General features: G+C 38.6%; 1 protein-coding gene across 1 annotated transcript in view; it reads left to right on the top strand.

The window, feature by feature from the left end:
* LOC124776783 (S-adenosylmethionine mitochondrial carrier protein homolog) overlaps positions 1-19628 on the top strand; it is a 63526-nt gene that overhangs the window by 10961 nt on the left and 32937 nt on the right. Inside the window, exons 2-3 of the mRNA XM_047251921.1 lie at positions 366-522; positions 16968-17077. Coding sequence (XP_047107877.1) covers positions 366-522; positions 16968-17077 — 267 coding nt within the window. The remainder of the gene's footprint in view (positions 1-365; positions 523-16967; positions 17078-19628) is intronic.

Here is a 19628-nt window from a genome sequence, read left to right on the forward strand (position 1 = left end):
CCCAGACAGGGCCGCTCAGCCACCAACACCACACTGTCATTTCATTTCATTAAAATAATAGAGTAAATGACTAAGCTGATATGATTATTATAATTTTTTTTGAAGATATTTGAAAATTTATTTTACAGAAGAGAGCTCCTAATCATAGGGTAGCTCTTATGTTGTACACATGGCTTATAATATTATAAAAACAAGACTTTTGGTAGCAGTTTGTTGTATGAATGAAGATAAAAGAGGAAAGAGTTCAAGATATGAAAACATGATAAAGCAAGATTTTCATGTGATCACCATAGCTGTAGCTGCTGACCTATTTTTGTTACACACAAATAGAATATATTTGGCTAATGGAAATGATATATTTTCAGGCAGGTGGCTTGGCTGGATTAACTGTAGATATAACATTATTTCCCCTCGATACTCTGAAGACAAGACTTCAGAGTGCTAATGGATTTTGGAGAAGTGGTGGGTTTCGTCATGTGTATAAAGGTTTGGGACCAACAATGATTGGTTCCGCACCAACAGGTGAGAGCAATGGACGTGAACTGTGGTACCAGCATTCTTATAATTGTAAGCTATTTGTAATATCGAGTAACTTTTTGTGATCTACTCTTCCCTTCGCACCAAGATGCTTGCAGTGACAGCAGAGTATAGTGTGAATCATACACTATCCTTCCATTTATTACTACAAGTCAGTTTTAAGTATTTAATGCACACTTAGAGTTTTAAACTGCAAGAAAGGATAGTTTGGATTTATCCATAAAACTGCAGGGCATTGAGGAATGCACAAAGTGTGGTATACTTGAGGTGCAACCAAAATTTCATCTTGTAAATCATAATGAAAGCATGAATGGAAAAAAAGAATTCACCAGATAAGCTCTAAATGGACATCATATACTTTTCCATGAACACACTAAGCACCAGATAATGGTACTGCTGCTCCAGTTTGGTCTCTCTAAGAAGACTAATATTTACATGAAGCACAACATAACACAGTGTATAAACAGCTTCAGAACAAAGGCAAAAATAACAGACTTTACATGCTCTTCATACAGATGGCATTAATAACATCCTACTTTTAAGTAAAGTTGACATAGTGAAGACAAAGTACCAAATTGAAAATAACAGATGTTCATAAATCATAATCACTGGAGTGGAAACAGGATAATACCAGAAATAGTAAAGCTCAAGCTCTGTTACTAAGCTATTCTTTTCGTATGAGGGTCATCCCTGTACGGAAGGGGGTGTGTAATTTGAGGGACAGGACCAAACAATGAGGTCATCAGTCCCTTCGGATTAGGGAAGAATGCTGAAGAAAGTCGGCCATGCCCTTTCAAAAGAATCGTCCTGGCATTTGCCTGAAGCAATTTAAGGAAATCACAGGAAATCTAAACCAGAATGGCCAGACATGGGTTTGAACCGTTGTCTGCCAGAATGTGAGTCCAGTGTGCTAACCACTGCACCATCTCACTCAGTAGTCCCTGTGAAATCAGCCAATAGTCTGGTTCTTTACATTGCAGATTTTGATAATTTTTCATATATCATAGTAGGAGTTGTTCAGATGAAGCGTCTCAAATTAAAATGTTTTGAACCGTTCATTTTTAATTTATTAATTTTTGAAGTTTCCAAAGTTCTGCAATTTTTTTCGCCTTTTGGATCCTTAAAATGGCTGTATCTCAAAAACTACATGACTTACAGACCTAAAATTTGTACCATTTTATTCAATTTCTTATAAGGTTTAAAATTATATGCTACTTTACTACATTCATAAAAAATCTGAATTTTCAAAACAATTTTTTTTAATTCATAGAATTTTGAAATCAGAATTTATTTTTTCTTTTGAAAAATATTTATGTTACTTATACACTATTTGTAAATGTGTGTGCCAAATTTTGTGATGGTGTTCCAATGGGAATATATTAAAATAAATTTTATTTTGCTGGTTAGCCCAACTTCCGGCACTTATTACAAAGTTGTAATGGAAACCTTAAATGGCAAAATCATATAAGGTTGTAAAATGATTGTTATTTATCATTTAGTGATAATATATTATATTATTAGAATGTAAAATCAGTGTTGGCCTTCTCAGGCTAATTAAGAAAATATATGAACACACAATGTAACACTGCATGCTCAAGAAAGACTGCAAATAATTTACTTAACTGTACCTACCTTTTACAGATATATCTGTATTAATTAATATTAGTAAATAAACATTGGTGTAGCTGTTACTATTTAACAATGAGTTGTTTACATGCCCTTTCGTCAAAAGTTTTCTATTCATCTTCAACAAGAAAAACATTTATAAACGTAGGCTTCTGCGGCCATTGTTACAGTGAATAACATTTTTCTGAGTATGACTACATTGTCGGTATTTAAAACTACTGATGTTTCCATCACTGTTGCAAGTGACCTCCTTCAGGGTGTTTTTGTTTACTGCTGAATGAGAAAACTTTGTTTCTTATACACCTGCAGACATCACTGTTATCTAATTTGAACATGAAAGATATATCCCACTAAGACAACACACCAAGTCAGCAGCAGCAGAACACCAGGATGAGTGCGGCAAACATATTGATTTTGGTTCAGCTCACATACTGGCAAAACAGCCTCTTACTTTCAGGAGGAAGGTTAGAGAGGCAATAGAAATAGCCAAGCGACCCACCAATATGAACAGAGAAGATGGGTACCACCTTACAACATCTGACAGCAATAACAGCATTACGAGACGACAGCCCACGTGAAGCAATACACACAGGCATGCAGGAGACCACAGTGGCCACAGGTATATAGAGAACTGGCATACCTCAGCCCGCGCTAGAAAGCAGGAAAGCAATGCCACTTCGTAACTGCCGCCTGGTTTTCCATTCGCCGATTTCCACCAATCACAAGAGTTAATGCAAACACGAATCGAAATGTTGAGCCTCCACTAATGAAAAGAAATAATAAAAATACCAATAAAGAACTTCTAACATTCCTCCCTTTCATCCTTAACAGCCTATCGGAATTACATAACCGCCACGTATGCAGGTATATATAAGAAACAAAGTTTTCTCATTCAGCAGTAAACAAAAACTGAAGGAGGTCACTTCTTACAGTGACTGAAAGTTGGTAGTTTTACATGTTGGCAATGTGGTCACAAACCGAGAAAAATTTTATTGGCTAAGAAAAACGTAATAATGACCCAGTTATGCTGTATCCTGCTACTGTGTGTGTGGGTGAGTGCAAGTGCGCCAAGTGTAGTGTCGTCATGCATGTGTACTTAAATCAACTGCCAACTGTTTCAGCCCATGGGCCAGCCACTAGAGGCTACCTGGAGGAAGCATGCACACAGCAGTTTCCACTACACCATCTACTTGTGGCTCGCACCAATATATGAATGGAGCAGTGCCAGCTTACCCTCACTACATTCATTTAGTTTGTGCCGCTCATATCAGTTGTTCTATGTGTTGCTTATGATGAACCTTCTGTGTGATTCTTTTGGCCTGTTATGTGTGGAGTCCTGAGGTTTTTTTTCCATTATTGTTCACAGGTTTATGAACAAAACCATATTTGTGTTGCTTGGATCAGTTTCATTTATTAGTTGGTTTCTATGTGACTGGCAACGAGGATCGGATGGTTTCCGCATGTGCAGTCTATAAGTGTGGTTTCCAGTTGTGTAGTAACCAAGTAATACACAAAACCAATCCAAGTAAAGTAAATATGGCCGTATTCATAAAGCTCTGAACAATAGCTGAAATAAGCCTCTTGTGACTCCACATGTAATAAGACCAAGGAATCATACAGAAGGTGCAACAGAAGTAATACACACAACAACTGACGTGAGCAGTACAAACTAAAAGAACATAGTGAGGATGAGTCAGCAAAGTTCCATGCATATATAGACGGTAGTCACCAGTGTGCATGCTTCCTACAGTTGGCCTCTAGTGGCCGGCCCACCCTGATACAATTGGCGGTTGATTTAAGTATACCTTCACGGCAACTCTACAGTTGACACACTCTCTCTCACATGCACTATTAGTAGGATACAGCAAGTTACAATCTTATTACACTCTGAGATTATATATTGCATTCTTCTTTTATATGACATTACTTAGTGCTCTAAAACAATAGTGACAGATTATTGGTTTAACAACACAATCTTTTGTAACATAATCTGTGAGGTTTTTCGTATATCTTGATCTGATAGTCTCTACTTCTTCCAGTGGTAGTTGTAGGGTGTAATTTACAAAGTATGAAGTTATTTGGAACAGTCAATTCATCTAGTCTTCTTAGCTTTTTCATAGTGTGGCAGCACACAACCCATCCACCATCTGTTGTTATAAGCACTGGCAACAGATCGTGTAAACTGTTCAAAAGGCATGTCATCTCCATCAGGACCAACTTGAATTTTATGAGCATCAAAGTCTTAACCTTGTCTTTGTTCAAAGGTATAAATGTGTGATATTTCTAAGCCCCGGTGACTGCTGTGGCTTCATAAAATCTTTTTGCCAGTATCTTTTCTTCTGCTGCTTGCTCATCGTTTGACACGCAGAAAAAAGTGACTCATGGGATGTTTGCCTTACTCCTCTCAAGCAATTAGAATGGAGTTAATATTTCATTACTGACAGAATTTTGCAGACTACATTTGCCTGCAAGCCTGTGCTGCCAAACCATTGCACACCCCGTTTCCTTGTGAAGTATCATAAAAATGCCATTCTGCCTCAATTCCTACAAAATCTTCAGCACAATGACATAACTTAGTCAAGTTTTTTTCGATTCTTATATTGTGCTGCTAAACCATTACTGAAATTAGTGATTTTTTTTTTTTTTTTTCAAATTAGGAAGAAAATCAAGCCTTATAAACTCTATAAGCTTTTTTGGAACACATGTACACATACTGTCTTGCGAGTCATACAGTTTGATGTAGGTGAGGATATTTTGTTCATTATTTTGATTTTTTATCTCATAATAAAATAAAATGCATGGAAGCACTGTGGCCATGGAATTATTCCAGTGGAATCCTTGGGTTTCATCTTGAAGCACAAAAGAATAATTTTTGGCAAAATCACTTACAACAGTAGCTTCATTCTGCATTAGTGAAGTTTTATTTTCAGAAAAAAAGCAGGTTGCTGTTTTGCAACAAATGTCGTTTTAGCCGTATTTGTTGCGTACAGGAATCTTGCACAAATTCCTCTGTTGATTTAGTTACAGTCTTAAACAAGCAGCAATTAACAGTAATCTGCTGTTTGTAAGATATGTTTTGAATCATTTCCTCTCGAAGAGCAGAAATTAAAAGTGTTTGCATCAGGGCAGTACTCACATTCATTTGTGAAGCACTAAGTATTTTGTGGGTTGCACGTAATTTTCAACCTGCCAGTGTCTGTATGTGGGAAGTGAGCATTCGTATTCTGGTATGGAACCTTGCACAAGTTTGCGCCAGCTGTCATTAGTTTCACATTTTGATGAACTGTACAAATGCAAACAGTATGTGTTGCACTTGCTCCAATTTTTTGGCCTTAATTCAGCAAACTTTGAGTATTCAACTTGGTCCTGTGTGTAATTTGGTTTGAAAAGTTTGTACACTACTCTTAGGTTTCCTAAAACTAATCTTTTTTGAGCTTGCCATCACTGTCTTTTCAGAAAGAAATGTAATCCTTTTTGCCAGGCATTTGCCTACTAATATCATCATTACAGTAAAACTCTTTCACCAGCAGAACACTTTTGGCAGACAAGGATTGTCCAGGCTTAGGATCAGGAGCAAAGTGTACATCCTTTACTTTCTTTCTTTCTTTCTTTCTTTCTTCTTCTTCTTCTTCGTAGTGAAGTCAACATTAAAAATTTTTCACTTTTGTTGGAAGTGTCAAATTTGTCTTTAAACTGGTCAATCATTGCCACTTGTGGATCATCACAACCCCATATTTTATGATTATCGCCAGTTTCTCCGTGAAAGAAAGTTTTACCTATTTAACATGTGATTTTTTTGGCTTTATCTTTGCAATATTTCTTTAAGCTGATACATTTCTGTTTTACTACTGGGAATTTTCCTATTGAAGTCAAATATGTGTTCAACAAATGCAGGTTGCCTCCAGCATCCACAAACTCAGAGTCAACAGATGTGCTACAAGTCAGTTGTATCTTTCCATAAGATCCTTTGCTTTCTATTAACAGCAGCTCAGGTTTTCTTTCTTTAGATAGTTTCAATCTACATGAAGTGCAGATTTTCATTCCTTCTTAAATACCCAAGTTCAGATCAATCATCCAAGAAGTTACATTTCCAAGATCCTTATTCGCCCAGTGTGAGTTTCTCTTTAAGGGGTTACAATAACAAAATTTTGACTACTTTTTATCCGAAGTTTCTTTTATTCTTAAGAAGTAGATGAAAGATAAATCACATGCATCAAAAGATAAAACCTGTAATAGACATAAAAATATAAAATTGTTAAGTGTAAATTATATTAAAACATTAGATATAAATAGTAAAAAGTTCAACACTTTTTTTAAATATCATTTTACAAACCTAGTAATGTAGTACAGTGATTATAAGTGCTGGAGTCCACTAACTGTACCAAAATATATTCCATTCTGTGTAAAATAGCGCTACTACCATTTCAGAATGGCTGCTATAGATGTACCTGTCTTGTGCATCACTTGTACTGCATTGTAGCAACCGCTACCCCTTTTCCCCCTCCAGTGCTTTGTTGATTTCGTTTCCTCAGGTTGTATTTATTTTTCATTGTGTTACAAAGGTAAAAAACTGAATTAAAAATTATGTTAAATGAAAAAAAAAAACATAATACACCTTACCTTATTTGGGTTGTTGTATTGTATTGTCTACTACATTGTTCAAATCGTAAACTGAAGCCTGCTTAGTTAGGACACAATAATTTCATTTTACATTTTATGAACTGCCTGAAAAATTTTGATGTAGTTGGAAAAGTAAATCACAGTAAAATAAAATTTATTTTAATATGTTCCCAGTGGGTCGCCATCATGAAATTTGGCATCTGTATTAACAAACAGTGTACAAGAATTTAAAAAAAAAATGCTTTAGGAATATTAACTTTTTTATGAATACAGTAAAGTGGCATATATTTTTAAACCTTGTAATAATTTGAATAAATTGGTACATATTTCAGGTCTGTAAGTCAAATACTTTCTGAGATATAGCCATTTTAAGGTGGAAAAAAATTGCAAAATTTTGGGAACTTTGAAAATTAATAACCCAAAAGAAAATGCCCAAAAAATCTTTAATTTTGGACTTTATGTTATTTTGATAGGTAGAATAAAATGACAAAAAAGTACAAAACTCTAAATCAGCAAGATTCAAATTTATTTTTGTGTTGGTTGATTTCACAAGGGATAACCCATGAATTATACAATTCACCATACATTATGACATAAGATTCATGCCCATAACTTACCTTCAGGAGGCAAAACACATAGAACTGCCAATAGACACATATAAAAGTAAAAGTGACAACCTACACATGGGTCACTCTCATCCTGCTGCTTTTACTTTTGAACCCTCTGCAGCCCATCACTCTCTCCTCCCCAGGGAAAGAACTATTAGTTGTGGATGCTAGCAAGTGTGTCACTATTGTATCTGTCTGTTGGCAGTACCACATTCTTTGTCTCCTGAAGGTAAGCATTGGCCAGAAATTCTGACTCATAATGTATTAGTTTCCTTGGTGGATATTTTCTTTATACATTACACCATAATACACATCACCTGTTTCACTCTATAAAAAATTATGAGGTAATTAATGAGTAATGAAACATTGTCTGCTGCTTTAAAATCAACAAATATTTGATGTTTTTCTGCATTGTATTCCCTTGTTTTTCCCAATATCTGTCTTCCATACAGTACTTCATCTGTACCAGCCCAGGTACTTGTCATGGCTAGCAGGTAGTGGGTGACATCCCCAGCAATATGCTGTGACAATGGTGGCAGGTAGTGAATTAGCTAACCCAAGTTGCCTTGTCAGTTTGGCTATGAAAGGTTAAGCCACGTGTCCTTACCTTGGCAGATCCAGTTCTAAACCCAGAGGCATTAGGGGTAGATGGCAGCTCATATATCAGTAGCCTCAAATATTTTGTGATGTTGCTCAGTGTGGCTGGAGTAGCTTAACTGTAGAGTGCATGCAATATTACTTGGCCACTAGCTGTGAGAAGACATGATAGGGGAGGGGACAACAGTAATGGTATGGGAACTGTAGTTCTACAGTGTAAGCCTTTGCACAAATGCCTACTGTGTAGAACTTGTAAGTAAACGGCAAGTGAGTCTGCAAAGGACCTATTAACAGATGATGCTAGTACAACAAATAATCCAACAAGACAACCATTTATTATTAAAAACTCCATCGGTACAGGATTATGCTGAAACTGGATCAGATAGAATGATTTATTTTCACCTGTCTTGTATACCTTAGGTATAAAAATGAAAGAGTGATTCTTTCATTTGTGGTGTTACAAAATCCATACTAATGCTCATTTCAGCAGCTATTGACAGCCCTTGGAAGAATTACATAATTTCATTGAAAAATTGTAGTCCCTCATATGTCGCAGCAGGTAAGAAAGTCACACATGTTAGATGTGTGGCAAAATACTCTCTGCTTTGCATGGCGTCATTAGCTAAAAATTCATCTCAGTATTGCAAACCATTTATGAAATCTGAAGGACAGTATGGATTTTTCTCTTCCATTCTTGTGTGCACAGACAATCAGAAATGAGTAAACCACAAACAATCCATTTCCCTGAGATTCACGATAGCTATAGACCTCATCTCAAATTTAAAGAAATATTCAATGTGTTAGCACTATATTGTACACAGCAACATGTGGACTAACATCATCAAGTGCAAATTCATAGTGACCCGAATTTTTCATTGCAAATTACTCGATTTTAGCTCATTACGTTACTAAATATAGAAATATCAAAATAATTATGACTGATAGTGAAATGACAGGTGTTTGTAATGAAGCTGACCAATGAGGTATGAGATATGTGAGAATCATTTATTTTATGGATTATCTCCTTTAAAATCATTTGAAAAATGTTGCAGTGCAACTGCCTCAGAGTTTACAAGAGGTGGGCAGAGAACACTTCATTTGTAATGGATAAGGATCACAGCTGTGTAAGCGGTAGGCAACGGAGGCATCCACCCCTTCAGGACAGAGGGTTGGACGTGCCTAGTGCTGAGAATGAGAATGCATTTATGCACACCGTCAGAGTAATTCTTCATCAACTCTACATTTGACCAATGACAGGCATGCAGACTGTGTCAGTTGAATGCACAATGCTGAAGAAATGGAGTTACTGGCTGAATGGGGAGCATTTATACTTCCTCTGGCCAGGTGCATTGTGACAAGTGGTAAGCTCTTGTCATGTACTTAACCGTGGAAATTGCTGTGTTGTGTTACTCAATGTGGCAACACAGTTTGATTAAACTCTGTGGTCGACACAGTGGTTTGGTAAGTAAAGGACTGGGAGATCAGGTGGGTGTATTGCTCTTTGCCAATAATGAATGTAGGCTGCACTAACAATGACAAGATTAAGAAAGTTTTCAAGGTCAAAATTGCCATTACCATGATTCAGTACTGGTACCCACCACATTATTGTGGAATGCTGGAAAGGCAGCAAACCACGTTGCAGGGTGTCGTGTCATCGCTGTTGTGATGTCCAGCTACAGAATTATGTCAGTGGCTGGCCCACAAAACAAGCAGCTGATTGTGAAAGCCTGCCTGAAGCTCCTCTACACTTGTGAGAATTTTGACCTTCGAATTCTGGGCTGCTTCTGAAACTGTGAACTACTAAAATGACACAATACTACTGTGTCTATAGTTTTTCACCTGCACTTGTGGTGCAATCTTTCTGACACCATTATTCACACTTGATGCATTTTCTGTTCTTCTTCCCAATACACCTTGTCACATGGCATACAAGGACTGGTACACCTAGAATGTCCCGACAGTTTGATTAAACTCTGTGGTCGACACAGTGGTTTGGTAAGTAAAGGACTGGGAGATCAGGTGGGTGTATTGCTCTTTGCCAATAATGAATGTAGGCTGCACTAACAATGACAAGATTAAGAAAGTTTTCAAGGTCAAAATTGCCATTACCATGACTCAGTACTGGTACCCACCGCATTATTGTGGAATGCTGGAAAAACTAATAGTATGTGTTTATGCACCCAATCTGTGCTGCCAACAGCTCATAAAAGAAATTAAGTGTGGCAGGATTGAGGGTAGCATTCTGATAGGTGTTTTTCACTTGCAAAATTTGGAAAGTATTATTGGGCAGATGCAGCAGAGGATATGTAGGTTCAGAGCCGTAGTCCTTGTTATTGTCACTGGTAGCCAAAAAGTCAATCCCAAGACCTCACATTTAGTACCATTTTGCAGTATTCCACCGTTCTGTAATTCCAGATGTTCTCTCCCCCTTGAGTGTCCCTGCTCATGACAGCTGGTGATAGCTACGACTGAGTCATACACTAAGCACACACACAATAAGGTCCTAATTTGTGAAATATGGGCTAGTGAATATCAGGATATCTATCCACATCTGTTCACGTGATGAGCTGTTCCAGTTTGCTAGTCCCAATGACAGACTGGACCACCAAGGAGGGGTATACCTTAACCTGTTGTTATCATCAGTACAGCTCGCCTACTGCCATCAACATGTGAGTCATCCTGTCCACCATAACTAACAGAATCTCCTTTTCTAAAGTCACCCACTTCATTGATACAAGTGTATCACAAAGCGTTTCTAAATCTGCTGTGACTGCCTCCTACAGGTAATTGTACTACTACATCATTCAGGCATGGTCGGCATTAACCTCTGCTGTTGCAAGATGATAATACAACAACAGTCTATTTTCCACTGGAGACTCAATTAGTTTCAGTATTGTTGGTAGTTCAGCCTGAGCCTGGTGTAGTTCTCCCAGAAAATGTCCTAAAAGAAATATATTTTAAGTTAGTTGCCTCAGACTGCAAGGTGCAAGGCTTCCTGTAATGTTACTACTTCTATTTAAGCATTGCCAGTATTATCAGCGAGGGCGCACAGAAGTCTTGCCAGCCAACTGTATGTGTAATAAGTCTAATTATGCTTGTACAATACTTTATTGTATGCAGCCTTAAAGTAGCTAGTCAGCTGACCAATTAACTGTTATAGTAATCAAGTATTAATCAACACTCCCTGTTCCAGATTATTCAACTGGTTTGTACACCATTCAGCCAGAACTCTGTGGCCCTCCACTTCCACTTGCACATGTCCTAATGTATCTTTCACTTGCCTCATATTGTCAGTGTCAGCTGTCCTGAAGACAGTCTTCAACAATCTTTCTCCTACATGTATCTATCCCCATTTACACCTTCTCAGGATGTGCAGCACTAGATCCATGGCGTACTGTAACTTTCCCTGTAGGTTGTCATGAGTGGCCCACAATACCTGGTATTTACCACACTTCATTCAGGACCTTTAAATCCTTCCTGATGTATTTCTTCCAGGTGAACAGGACTCCACCTTGTAGCTGTCACACCTGCAGGCATCCACCTCCTGTGGCCGCAGTTGTGCAGCCTTTTCCATAGGCAATGTTGCTAATGCAAGGAAACTGCAATCAAACACCTCTCCTCTCTACATCATCATATCTCTAGATATTAGTGCATATGGCAAAGTACACACAGATTGCATGAGAGCAGTTTGCTCAATCTACCATGTCACTTCCCCTTCTTACTCCCTGCCTTTTTTTGGGACCAATGCCAATAATGGTGGTTAAGCTTCCATTGTATCCTGAAAGGGTCATATATATGCAGTGTGGATGATACGGTATGAGCAGGAAGCTGTAAGTTTACATTAACTGACAAGGTCATCTTTACAAACTGGTACAAAAGTATGTAACAAGTACAATTTTTTTCTTAGTTTTTTCCTTGGGAGTGTAAGGACTTGTCAACATCACCCATTTGCAGCACAGTGTTTAGGCAACTTTGCTCTCTGTCACATCATTGGCTCCTGCCACTCTGTCTTCTGCTATTTTTTCCTTTGTATTTATGCATGGAGCCCACTATCAAAAGTCCGTACATTCCATAACTCCTAGTGATAAATGGTATATGTCTTAGCATCCCACATCAAACATAATTTGGACATACATAAAAGTTGTTCTTGTGACCAACATCGTAGCTTTGTGGTTGTTAACAGGTTGTCTACAAATGCTAACATGTCCTCTGTCACCTTAGCTGACAAAGGAGAGACTAGGATAGTGATACTAGTGTCTTGGATGGGTACAACATACTGGATGAGGATTGATCCCTCCTGTGCTCTTTCAGTCCAGTGAATTGCTTGTGCAGTTTCATATTGTCTAGCTGCTTCTGCACCATCTAATTCAATAAGGTTTGAAATGCCTCTGGAGCAGCCACCTCTGGTTAATTCGTTGCATAGCCTTTGTGCACAGTAACAGGGAGAAATTCAGTAGGAACAGAACCAACACCAACATAACAATCATATTTACTGCCATTGAGCACACCAAATTCGTACATCTGAGTGTTATCTGTGGGCATTCCATATATTCCCTGGTGTAATTTCTAGGCATTCTACACTTACAACAAGTCACAAGAGATGTCTGGCTACATAGAACACTGTGCCCCTAATAAGCTATACTGCATGCACCTAACTGGCTGCAAACTAACATCTGTTCTTGTTGTGTCCTCCAAAACTAGTTAAGTTACTGACTGAGTCCCCTTTAGACACCTGAACTTTCCATCCAGTCCTCCAGTCTAGGCAATTAGAAATTGGTGCTCAATCCTACCTCATGCAGAACAGCTCATTTTCAACCACCACACTGAGGTGATGTTGTAGATCGTCGCTTGAAGGTACTGGTTCTTCCGAAATCAATGGGCTGGCCAGTTCTGACTGCAGAGTCACATATGTGGGAAGTTGTGGTGTGGATTCTCCAGTACCACAGTGTCCTCTTCTTTATTAATTGATGTATAGTACTTTGACTGTAGCAGCCCACATGCCAGTCATGGCATGTAGGCAGTGGATGACAACCCCAGCAGTATGCTGAGAGCTGGCAGCAACCTTGATGATGCAAGCGGCCTTGTCAGCTTGGTGATGTAAGGTGAAGCCACATGTTGGTCAAGTACCATCAGCACTCCGTGATGCTGGCAGGAAATGTGGAGGTCTCTTGTCAAACCCAGGATCCTCAAAGACTGGCTGGAGTGTCAAGCAGTGGTGTCCACTGATTGGCATCACCTAGGCAGATCTAGTTTGAAGCCAATGACCTTCAGGGCTATATGGTGTCTTTGCCTAGATGGTGATGCTGCTCGATGAGGCTGGATTATCTTAGCTGTACATTCAGCTGATGACTGGGGCAGAGACTGTGCTGGATAAATGTACAACACCAAAGGAATGCTGCTACCAGCTGAAACAGGACCATTTATACTTTTTATAGTCGGGTTTGTTATGACAGGTCGTGGGCTCCCATCACATATGTGGCTGTGGAAGCACCTTGTTGTGCTACACCTTTTAGAAACACAGTGAACCACTGACACCAGGACACTTGGTGCTTCTCCAACACCACTGCAGAGCCCAGTTATATAATTACATTGGTAGCTAGCCTGCATAGCACTTGACTGGTTACAAATGTCTGCCTGAAGCTGAGGCAACAACAATATTACTGTATTACTTGTAAATATTGCAGGGAACTTATATACCAAGGTTGGTTATATTTCCAAAGTAACTATCTGAATAAATTCTTGGACAATGCATCTTGAATTGAGCAACAGTAAAACTTTTCTTAGCTTTCACCTACAATACTAATTTCTCCAATGTTCTACTGAAAGGTTAAAAAATGCCCCAATTACTAAACCTATACATGCTTGGACATTTCCGCCAGTGACTGGCAACAGTTTCAGACATTGACTCAGTTTCTCCTTCAGTAGCCACAGTTGTCTTACTCATGGGTACAGATATATGAATATAATTTCTAATTACATCAAATTTCTCACATATTCCCAACATATTGTCAGCGGAAAAATGACCAATAGAATATTGAAAAAGTATATATTTTAGTCGATAGTCACAGTTTATTAATTTTGCCATCTGGCTACTAGTTTCAGTACTCTGCACCATTCTCAGATTATCCAATGATCAGAAAATTTGATTTTATAGTTAGAACAACAGTTCAAGAGCAATTTACAAAAGTGTTATTCTCTATGACAGCAAATGTAAGATATACAGTGAACCTCAAAATGTGTAGGTAGCACCATATCCCTGGCACGCAGTCATCATGCTTGCTTCCCAAGTAGATGTGTAAAAAAGATTATTGATAAATAAATTAAATAAAATAAACTCTGTGCATAGGAGGCACTCTTATCCCTTCTGGCCACAGTTTATTTAAAGCTCAATATTGACCTTTTCTTTTAGCATTTGACACGCCCACCCCAGTGGGTGGAGAGAGTGGTCATGTACATGTGAGGTGTGCGTGCTTGTGTGAAAGTGTGTGTGTGTTTTCTCTTTTCTTCCCTGAAGAAGGTTTTGGCCAAAAGCTAAGTGTGTAACAGTCTTTTTGCTGTGCCTGTCTGCAGCACCACGTGTCATTTTTACAGTGAGTAACAATCCATCCTTTTCATAATACTGTTGATATTCCAACCTGGGTATTTCATTGTTTTAAAAAATCAAGTCAAATTTACAAATAACTTGGTAATATGAATCCACTTATCAGGATAATGTTACATGTCCTATAGCATGGATGCTAATTGGTCCTTGATATCCTGGACGCTGGCACTAGGATGGAGTTGACATCCAAGCTGGCCTCACACAAGTTCTATCAAGGACAGAACTTGTTGGCCATGTGACTACCACAACATCACACAATTCGTAGAGGCACATGCCATATGTGAATGAGCATTTTCCTTTTGAGAAATGACACCATGACACCATGAAAGGTCACTCATGAGGATGCAGGGTGTCTGCAACATACTGTTTTGCTGTCAGGGTTCCATCAGCCACTAGCAGCTGTGACTAAGTGATAACTGATGGCTGCCCACAGCATGACACTAGGAGCACCATTGCTATGCCTCTCCAAAGCAATGAAAGAATTGGACCACTATCCTCTACCACCATACTCGCCAGCAGTGGTCATCCAGGGTAGTCCATTGCTGAACACAGTGGAATGTTGTTCTTTAGCAGTCAATGCTTTCTGGTCATAGCACAATTCCAAACACAACTGTTTGCATTGTGGTGTTAGTGGCAGTATACACATGGGACAGTAATTCGCTAAACTGGCTGTTGCTAATCTGCAATCAGTGGTATGGCACGACACAGAATGTTGCGAGGAATGCATTACTTGTTCTCAGAAGGTAGATGCGGATGTGGAGAGGTTATTGTGCACAATACAGCAGTCTTCCCAGTTTTCTACATGAGTGGTGCCTGTTCCTTTCAGACATTTCTAACCACATAGATGGTTTATGCAGCTCCCTAGTAAGCAAGAGACCTGGATTCGAATCCTGGCTTTTGTACAAATTTTCATTTGTTGCCAGTGTATTCTTTTATTGACACCTAAATGCATCAGAGATCGGAATTTCTCCTTTATGAACATATTCTGTGTCCAGCCTTGATATCAAACACAGAAATGGTGTCTGTTCTTTCAGTCATGTTCGAAAGAACAGGTGCCACTCACCTATATATATGCTGTGAAGGCTAATATGATCATTCAGTGTAGAGCACTCTTCACCGACCTCATGCAGGACTTTGCATGATGCTACGGGCAAACAGAGGATAAAGTGCTAGGAGACATTACTTGGGTAGTGTGCGGCAAATGGGAATTTAGATGGCGGGGGGGGGGGGGGGGGGGGCGAGAGCTTCAGTAGTCCAGGGAAGTTGTGTGTAACCACTGTGCTGAGGTCGGTGTATATGGTTAATGCAGCTGCCTAGTAAGTAAGAGGCCCAGGTTGGAATCCCAGCCAATGAATTCTCTCATTGCCTAAATGTGGCAGACATCAGAATTTCTCCTTTCTGCACATAGTCTTCCCTTGTGGTGGTCAACAGGGTTGGCCGGCACCTCAATGACAAGTTTGCAAGCCCTTATGCTCCCATGCAGTCACACATCAGGACACCATCACATCCAAATACTCCACAATTTAGGATGTAGGATGTAGGATAGTTCAACCATCCGGCCAAATGGTGACTAACAATGAGGCCCCCTATCGATCTCTGTCAGGTGCTGATAACTCTATCTCAAACAAGTATGTGGGATCTCCATGTCCTTCACAGTGATTTCTCGACATCTGATGCTGTTCATGCCCCTTCTACTCTGCTCCTATCAGCCTGGTGTCAACAATAAACACAAGCAACACAAATACACCCTGATAGCCCTTCTAGCTTTCAGAGTTATTTGCAATGTACATATACAAAGTTGCATTGACATCTGATCATGTCTCATGGGTATTTCACTTCTTGTCGGGCAATGTATTACATAACAATACATATAAGTTGGAAAGATAGTCATCATATGTTGTTTTTTTTAAATTAACAAAAGTTTTAACTTAACAGGACTTTTTGTTGTTAGTGTTGCTGTCTGTCTTCTGCAGTACACTTAATCACATGCAACTACTGAACATTTCTCTAAAGTAACGTTCTTAACAAGGAGCAAAAAGTGAACCTAAATAAAACTACTGCTGTTTAGCTTGTTTTTCACTTTGTTAACGTTATTTATCTTAGTTTTGCTATTTACTTGTTACTTTCACTGTCAAGTAAGCTGTGCTAATTATTTTTGTTATTCATGTTATAGGTCAATGTCACTACTTGTGGAAAAAAAAAAGAAAATGTGCTGCTTGTTAGTTGAGAAAACATGTTACTAGTGATAGACTTTATAAAATATGTGAGTGTGTAAAAGGTGGAGGGAAAAATGTTTTGCTGAAGTCACAATTTTGTTTGAGTACAATTTCAAAATCGAATTATTTCATTGTGGAAGGGTTTTCATTTGTTTGTTACAGCTTCATTGTTTTTTGGTACCTACAATACAGTCAAATCAATTTGTAGGCCGTATGCCAGTGAAGCTTATTATCCATTGGTACATATGGGTGCTGCATCAGTTGCAGAAGTGGTATGTTTTACTGTATTAAATCATTTCCAAATGACAATTAATCAGTTAATATTTTTTATAAACTTCTTTTGTTCAAATGCCTGAAGGTATGCTGTTGTGTGTTACAAAATGATGACAGATGGTTGCATGAAGTTCCTTTGCAATGCTGCCACAAATTTTATGGCAATGTTCTGAAATAGCTACTTCCTGTTCAACAGCAATTAGTAAGGGGAGTGGTACAGATGGCATCCAAACTGTGTGTCAACAGTATCCAATACCTTTATTAATGAAATTTCTTTTGGCTTCTGCAATGATCCTGTTGTAAAACTTTAACATGAACATCAAAATTTCATTTTCCAGCTAACCTGAGCCAAAAATGTTAATGTGATTATACAAAAACCTTCATGAACAGAGAACCTGTAAATTCTCTCTGCATGAGGTCTAGTTTTAGTGAGCACACTCAACTTGCTGCTTTTTTTTGTAATCTTGCTAACTTTATTTGGGTTGTTGCTAATATAAGGAATGCATGTGAATTTTCTCAGTGTTTAGCTATATTCATGATCTTGTATAATGACAGACTTCTCATAAAAAAAACTCGATCTGATGAGATATTTAGAATGTCCATTTTGTCTAAATATGAACAGTCATCAGATGATTAAATTAGAACTGCAAGATAAACATGTCAGTCAATGGATAATAGAATTATTAGAGTTCTGGAACACTGTATTACATTCACCTGTACTCTGAATGTCAGAGTTTTTTAGTACTGTTGAGGAAGAAATTCAATTTCTACTTACTAATGCAGTGGAGACTATTATAATAGGTGTTTGTGAGACACCAAGGTTTCCCATCACAGAACAAATATATATTGATAGGATCACCTTAAATAATATTTACATTCGTGTATTGGTTCATTCTCTGAAAAAGAGAATGTTAATGTTCCTGTTGTGTAAATTGATAAAATGCATTACTTCTTCCAAGATTTGATGTATAAGGCTAAAGCCTAATAAAATTGGCAGAATGTATAGAAGAATTGCTGTATTTTCAAATAAAGTACCAAGCAAGGCAGTACAGTTGTTGATGCATTGGATACACACTTGTATCCTCATTCAACCAACAATTTTGGATTTCCTATCGTTTCTCTAAAACACTTACAAAGGCTGTTGAGACAGATTAGTTGAAAATTTCATGGCCAATATTCATCTCCACCTTTTCCAGTCCCATCACATGCTCCATCTTTAGTGGCATTGTCATCAGTGAGATGTTACCATTGTAAACTTTCCTTTCTTTCTGTCCCCAATAGTGATTCATGTAAAGAAACTTCACAGAAAAATTAGAAGCTCCAGCCATTGTTACATCTAGATTTTGTGGTTTCCAGAAGACTCAAAAAACAGTGTGCCTCTGAGCCTATTATGAATAATATTGTAGCTTCAACTAATCCTTTAGAAAGTATTCAGGGTTGCTTGCTCCATCTACTAGTAAGAAAATGTGGCTCTCTTACATTGCCTGACAAAAAAAGTGAAGCACCTGGAAGGGGAGAAGTAGATGAAACTTCGTGGGTTAAGATGGTATGTGATGTTGTTTCAGTGATTATAATATCGAGTCAGATTTACAAAGAACTTGACAGTATGAGCTTGCTTATCAGTATGACATTGCACTGCTTCTGGCCTGGATGCAGCAGTTCTATCATGGACAAATCTGGAGTTATTACTAGCGACAGAAGTACGTCAGTGTCATGTAGACAGCTCATGGAGATGTGCCATGTGTGGACAAACATTGTCCTGTTGAAAATTACACCACAATACTGATGCACGAGAGAGAATGCATGAGGACACGATGTCATACTATTGTCTCCTCAGGGTTCCCCCAATTGCTACCAGCTGTTACCTGAAGTCATACTCAGTGGCTCCATATACGATGGCACCAGGAGTAACACCACTGTGCCTCTCCAAAACATTTGAGGAATGGGATCTCTCTCACGGTCTGTGCCATGCTCACTGCTGCTGGGTCATCTGGGGTAGTGAAGGACCCTGATTCTTCACTGAGCACCGTGTGATACCATTCATCAACAGTCCGTGCTTGTTTTAACAGCAGTGTACACATGTGACAGTAATTCTCCAGGGTGGCTGTTGTGGTACGGAATCACACAGTATGTTGCACATAGTCCATTTTTTGTTCTCAGATGACAGATGCAAATGTGAAGGGGCTTCAGTGTTTGTAGTGCAGAATACGGCATTCTTCCCTGTGATAATCATTTGTTCAACTGACGTCTTGATGAGCAGTATGCCTGTCCACACATTCCCATGCAGTCCAACACCATGCCACTGTCACATCTGAATGCTCCACAAATCTGAATATTGCATGACTTGACCAGCCAGCCAAATGGAGATGAGCAATGAGCCCCTATCAAACTTTGTCAGGTGCTGATATCATTGTCTCACATAAGTACACAGCATCTCTGTGTCCTTAACAGTGATCGCTCAGCATCTGACACTGTTCACTTCCCTTATGTACCCTACCAGGCCTGATAACAACACTAAACATGAAAACACTGATGCACTCTGGTCGCCAT

This window comes from Schistocerca piceifrons, chromosome 2 (assembly GCF_021461385.2).
Source record: "Schistocerca piceifrons isolate TAMUIC-IGC-003096 chromosome 2, iqSchPice1.1, whole genome shotgun sequence".
In the NCBI taxonomy this organism is placed as follows: domain Eukaryota; kingdom Metazoa; phylum Arthropoda; class Insecta; order Orthoptera; family Acrididae; genus Schistocerca; species Schistocerca piceifrons.